Genomic DNA, 5,594 nt, shown 5'->3' on the forward strand with positions numbered 1-5,594 from the left:
ATAATCAATGTCCCAGGACGACGTGGTGGTAACATAACTGTGTGTGCAGCTATAAGTCAAAATGTTGTTCACCATCATGCAACCCTAGGCCCAAATAACACTGCGCACATTATTACATTCCTGGACACCTTACATGACATGCTCACTACAGTTTTTTTGGATTGCTTACACACTAAAATTAAAAGTAGTGCAATATATTGTAAAATATATTGTTTTTATACTCAGAACACACAAATACACAGTAACAAATATATTTTATTTTTCCCACAAAAACAATGTACACAGTGTACATCCCAACCAACACAAAGTTGTACACACAGTGGTCTACATACAAAACAACAGAAGAATTGACTGTATACAGTTACAGTAAAAAAAAATTAAAAATATAAAAAATCCAATGTTGGCATCCATTGAAGAGCTCACCTGTTGCCCTTTTATGCTAAAGCTCTGATTGCTAATTGTAAAACTGTGTGACAGGTGTTTGCCCATGTGATGAGTCAGTGTGCATATTTGAATGGCAGTGTGTTCCTTGTGAAAACAAGAGATTTTCTGCATGAAAATTGTGCCAAAAGCAGAGAATTGTGTGTAGTGTTTTGAAAAAAGTGTGTTTTAGAACTGCAATTTGAGTGTAGAGCAGGAATTGTGCTTGTAGTTTAGCAGAATTGACTCAGGGGGTTGGTGAATGAGTTACATGTTGTGGTCATTGTGTCTCAAGTACCAGAAAATGTGTGTAAACAATCGAGAAAAACTGTAAGGCTAATTTAGTTTTGTACACATTGTCATGTTAATTATAATTAAATGCATCTTGTTTTATTGACCACAATATTATCATTGATATTTGTTTGAGAGGGGCACTTTTGATTAATTTTGAAAAAGGGCAGGGGTTGTTCAAAATTAGCTATATGTTAATTTAAAAAAGTATTCATCAAAAATGTTAAATTAGCCTATAGGCTATGTAATTAAGTAGAAATATTTTCTATATATGAATAAAAGTAATTGTTAGTCATATGTGTAGAATTAATTGTTGTTTTTTATCTTGAACAGTCCTGAAAGAAACTTTCAAGCTTAAAGCACAGAATCAAAAAAAGAGCTTTAGTTTATCAAAAGAAGCACTTTTTAAAATGTTTATACAGATTTTAGCATCTTGAATTTAAGTCCTAACATATCATTCTATTATTATTCTATAAACCTATCTACAAAAGCAACAATGTCAAATACTGTATATAGGCCTACAATAACAAAATCATCATGAAATGTGCAGCTTAAGTGATATATGAACTTTGCATTTCCCATCATTTTCTTAAATGGATATGTATGATTATGAAGGATCTAAAATGGACAAACAGAAGAGAATAATCATCTGATTTGATTGAATTCTTGTGAATCCTTGTGCTGATCAAGAGGTTTAAACCCCTATCTATGCAGCACTTTATATGGCCTAAATGGTATCAATATCATCAAAATAGTCGTCTGCAAAGCGAAGCATCTGCTGTATAGCGTTGAGAAGCAGGATGTCACATTTAAGCTCCAGCTCCAGCTCCTGACTGTAGTTCTTCACCGGTAACACACAAGACACCGGCACACCTAACCGAGAGCTCACCTCCTGCACCTGCAGAGACAAAACAACATCTCAGTCACTCTGAGTCCTGTGGGAACAGCTCATGTGATCATGTGACCATGTCTCACCTTCATCTTGATGTAGGAACTGGCATAAATATTTTCAAGGTCCTTCTGCACATGGGGACACGTTTCATCTACTTTCGTCATCAAGACCATCTGAGGAATCGCTGAAATTGTTTAAATAAACTTTCAGCCGGTCATGGAACATTTTGAGTCGATTTATGCAAAATGGTCTAAAATGTTGTTAGTTCACTTACCCACTGAGTTCACTTTACTACGTACAGAACTGAGTTTTTCCTCAAGTTGGTCAGACATGAGGGAGATTTTGGTGGCGTCGATCACATACACCACACAGTGGATCTTCTCCTGTAGAGATGCAGGTCTGAAGACCTTTTGCTCATCGGGTTGAAATGGTACTTTGGGGTTGAACTGAATCAAGAGGATATAACAGGAAGCATATTGAAGAACACCTTTAATCTGAATTTTTAATTCCTTCTTCAACTTCATTCTGGAGATAAGTATGCACTTTATGCACTTACTTTATAGCGGTCTGGTATGTGACCTTGAAGAATCCTGCTGATGTCAGCAATATTCAGTCCTGCACCTGATGGTAGCATATGATGTACTTATTATAGTAATTACAGTAACTGGGTAATAACTAGATACTAAACCTGAACCCAACCTTACCCTTGTAGTTACCTTATATTGCCCAGTTATTTCTTAGGTAAGCACAATGTAGTAAGTACACACATACTGTAAAATAAAGTGCAACCCACCTGGTTGCTCCTCGAGTCCCATGGTGTCACACAACACAAATGGCAATGGCTTTCTCTCACAACCATCTTTCACTGGGTATGTGCGAAACTACCAACCAAGAAGAGAAACACATCAAGATCTGAAGTCATCAAGAGCTGTTCCTCAACCTGAAGAGAGACTTCTGTAGGAAACACTATGAATCCTGTTGAATCTGTACCTGTGTGGTGAGACTAGTGCCTGCAGATCCTGACATGGCTTTGCTGGTCACGTGACCCATGAAGACGGAGTTGATGGAGTTGAAGAAACTGGATTTTCCAGCACCGACAGGACCGACCATTAGGATTCTGACCCGACTCACAGACGGCATCAGGGGTTTATGATTCCTGATCAAACCCATGAGTTCTTCTCTTCGTCTACAAAATAGATCACAATATTATTATTGAAAATTGCTGCAGGAAATCAGCAACAATGAAATAACTCTGGAAACATGGAGTGGAAACATACTTAGATGTCCAAAGAATATTCCTCCATGGCTTCTCTTTGAAACTGACCTGAAGGGCTGGAAAATTTTGAACAAAAATTATTATAGAACTTATGTTGGATTAATGTATAAGTGAAATTACTTACTGACTGAAATTTACTTACTCTGGTTGACTTTGTACACCTCACATTCAGTCAGCTCAGTGTCATTCCCATATAACTTTAGAGTATTGAATGGCTGATCGAAATAATCATGTTCACTCTTTGACTTGCAATATACAACTGGTTTGCTGTTGTGGCAAAAGTATAACTTTTGGCCAAAACTGGGTCCTCCAGCATCATCATAACGTGCATTATAAGCGTTAACTTGAATGCGAAAAAGGGATCCATATCGAATGCTGAAGAGGAAAGCTTCCTCATCTGTAATTTGCCGTCCACTTTTAGCATAATCTACACTAGTGTATCCACCAAAGATGTAGCCTGATCTGTTATAGGCTACAAGTAAAGTTGGACCCTGATGGTCACATCGCTGATGGAAGGCAGAAGCATTATATCCATGAACAGAAGCTTTGTAGAGAAGAGTCAGTTCAACATTCCCTAGCAAATCACAGAGCTGCTTTCTCTGCTCTTTTGTTAAATCAGAAGCGATGGGAGCCATGTCTTCCTATTTTGAATCTTTAAGACAACAAAATATATATATATTAAATTGTAATAATATTTCACAATATTACAGTTTTTACTGTATTATTTTATATCATATAAATGCAACCTTGGTGAGCATAACAGACGTCTTTCAAAAACGTCTATATATATTTCATATTGTTCATTATAATTTATCTTTAGGAATCCACATTTCAAGAACATACCTGAACTTGATAAACTTGGCTGCTCTCTGCACATTTGCCTTCTCCTTTTAAAAAAGTCCTGGAATGGATATAAATCAAGAACATTGCTGTGAACGTGAAGAGATATTCATTGTTAGTTTATCCCTAATGAATTTACTAATGTCAACGTACAGAACCTTGTAGTGTTCCCTTTTTACAGTTTTACAACTTTTCCATTATGAAATAGGCGGCAGGCCTAATGCTATATTTACGTTATTTATACGCTGCTCGCCAATAACCTCCCTCAGTCCCCCCAGTGTTTAAGTTTACGATAAGATGTAGGATGTATATTATGTATATAGATAATGCATATTATCCAATCATCAATGAGGTAGCAGCAGCAGCAGACTCAAAGCGGGGAGTTGAAACTGAACACCAGAATCGAAACTGAAACTAATTCTGTTTCATTACTGTGATTCAATAATAGTTAAAAGTTAAAGACCAGTTTCAGATCAGAAAAAAAAAAAAGCATTTCACGTTTGAAACCGACTGCGTTTACGATTACGATAAAATTGCCTAGGCTACTTTCAAAATGTAGAATAATTAGGCCAACATACAAGATTTAATAGGCCTACCTTTATAATATTTATATAGACCACGATGCTTACCTTTTTCTTTGTGCAACATAAACATGTAAATGTAAGCACTTTCCTGACTGTCAATATGCCAGAAGAACGTTACAAGTTCCATATTAATATAATCAGAGCCGTGGACTCCGCCCACTGCAACAATGCGCGCGCACCTCCCCAAACGGACGAGCGCTCGCCGATCTACTACTCTTTGAAACGACAGGGGGCGATGTAGTGATATGTATATATATATATATATATATATATATATATATATATATATATATATATATATATATATATATATATATATATATATATTTAAACTGTAATATTGTAAAACTGTAATATTGTGAAATATTATTACAAATATATATATATATATTTGTAATAATATTTCACAATATTACAGTTTTTACTGTATTTTATATCATATAAATGCAACCTTGATGAGCATAACAGACGTCTTTCAAAAATGTCTATATATATTTCATATTGTTCATTATAGTTTATCTTTAGGAATCGACATTTCAAGAACATACCTGAACTTGGCCGCTCTCTGCACAATTGCCTTCTCCTTTTAAAAAAGTCCTGGAATGGACATAAATCAAGAACATGAAACATTGCTGTGTGAACGTGAAGAGATATTCATTGTTAGTTTATCCCTAATGAATTTACTAATGTCAACCTACAGAACCTTGTAGTGTTCCCTTTTTTACAGTTTTGCAGCTTTTCCATTATGAAATAGGCGGCATGCCTAATGCTATATTTACGTTATTTATACGCTGCTCGCCAATAACCTCCTTCAGTCCCACCAGTGGTTAAGTTCAAGATAAGATGTAGGATTATGTATATAGATAATGTATATTATCCAATCATCAATGAGGTAGCAGCAGACTCAACGCGGGGAGTCGAAACTTAACACCAGAATCGAAACTGAAACTAATTCTGTTTCATCACTGTGATTCAATAATAGTTAAAAGTTAAAGACTAGTTTCAGATCAGAAAAAAAAAGCACTTCACGTTTGAAACCGACTGCGTTTACGATTACGATCAAATTGCCTAAGCTACTTTCAAAATGTAGAATAATTAGGCCAACATACAATATTTAATAGGCCTACCTTTATAATATTTATATAGACCACGATGCTTACCTTTTTCTTTGTGCGACATAAACATGTAAATGTAAGCTCTTTCCTGACTGTCAATATGCCAAAATAACGTTACAAGTTCCCTGTCCCATATACATATAATCAGAGCCGTGGACTCCGCCCACTGGACCTCC

At 35.8% G+C, this 5,594-nt stretch overlaps 1 protein-coding gene across 14 annotated transcripts; it reads right to left on the bottom strand.

Moving 5' to 3' along the window:
- Positions 1–236: 236 nt before the first annotated feature.
- Positions 237–5,594, bottom strand: LOC308702033 (interferon-induced protein 44-like). 14 transcript variants are annotated; one of them, XM_081384619.1, is made up of 11 exons: positions 5,464–5,594; positions 4,852–4,900; positions 3,723–3,808; positions 3,022–3,531; positions 2,881–2,935; positions 2,594–2,789; positions 2,397–2,484; positions 2,160–2,224; positions 1,878–2,049; positions 1,687–1,787; positions 237–1,609 (listed from the first exon to the last, which is right to left on the bottom strand). In XM_081384619.1, the coding sequence occupies exons 4-11, from the start codon at positions 3,512–3,514 to the stop codon at positions 1,439–1,441; spliced, it is 1,341 nt and encodes a 446-aa protein (XP_081240745.1). In that variant the 5' UTR covers positions 3,515–3,531; positions 3,723–3,808; positions 4,852–4,900; positions 5,464–5,594; the 3' UTR covers positions 237–1,438. The 14 variants fall into 14 exon arrangements, 11 of the variants coding, with proteins under 11 accessions (XP_081240745.1, XP_081240749.1, XP_081240746.1 ...); XM_081384623.1 differs by lacking the exon at positions 5,464–5,594 and adding an exon at positions 5,002–5,236; XR_014031554.1 differs by having other exon boundaries at positions 238–1,609; positions 1,687–1,776; positions 3,723–3,780; positions 5,464–5,570.

The sequence above is a fragment of the Scardinius erythrophthalmus genome (assembly GCF_964197995.2).
Source record: "Scardinius erythrophthalmus genome assembly, chromosome: 14".
Taxonomy (NCBI): Eukaryota; Metazoa; Chordata; class Actinopteri; order Cypriniformes; family Leuciscidae; genus Scardinius; species Scardinius erythrophthalmus.

Coding starts and splice junctions, on each gene's coding strand:
- LOC308702033 (XM_081384619.1), bottom strand. CDS start 3,514: ATGGCTCCCATCGCTTCTGATTTAACAAAAGAGCAGAGAAAGCAGCTC. Junction 2,936..3,021: donor GGTGTACAAAGTCAACCAGA/GTAAGTAAATTT, acceptor AAAATTTTCCAG/CCCTTCAGGTCAGTTTCAAA. Junction 2,790..2,880: donor AATATTCTTTGGACATCTAA/GTATGTTTCCAC, acceptor TCTATTTTGTAG/ACGAAGAGAAGAACTCATGG.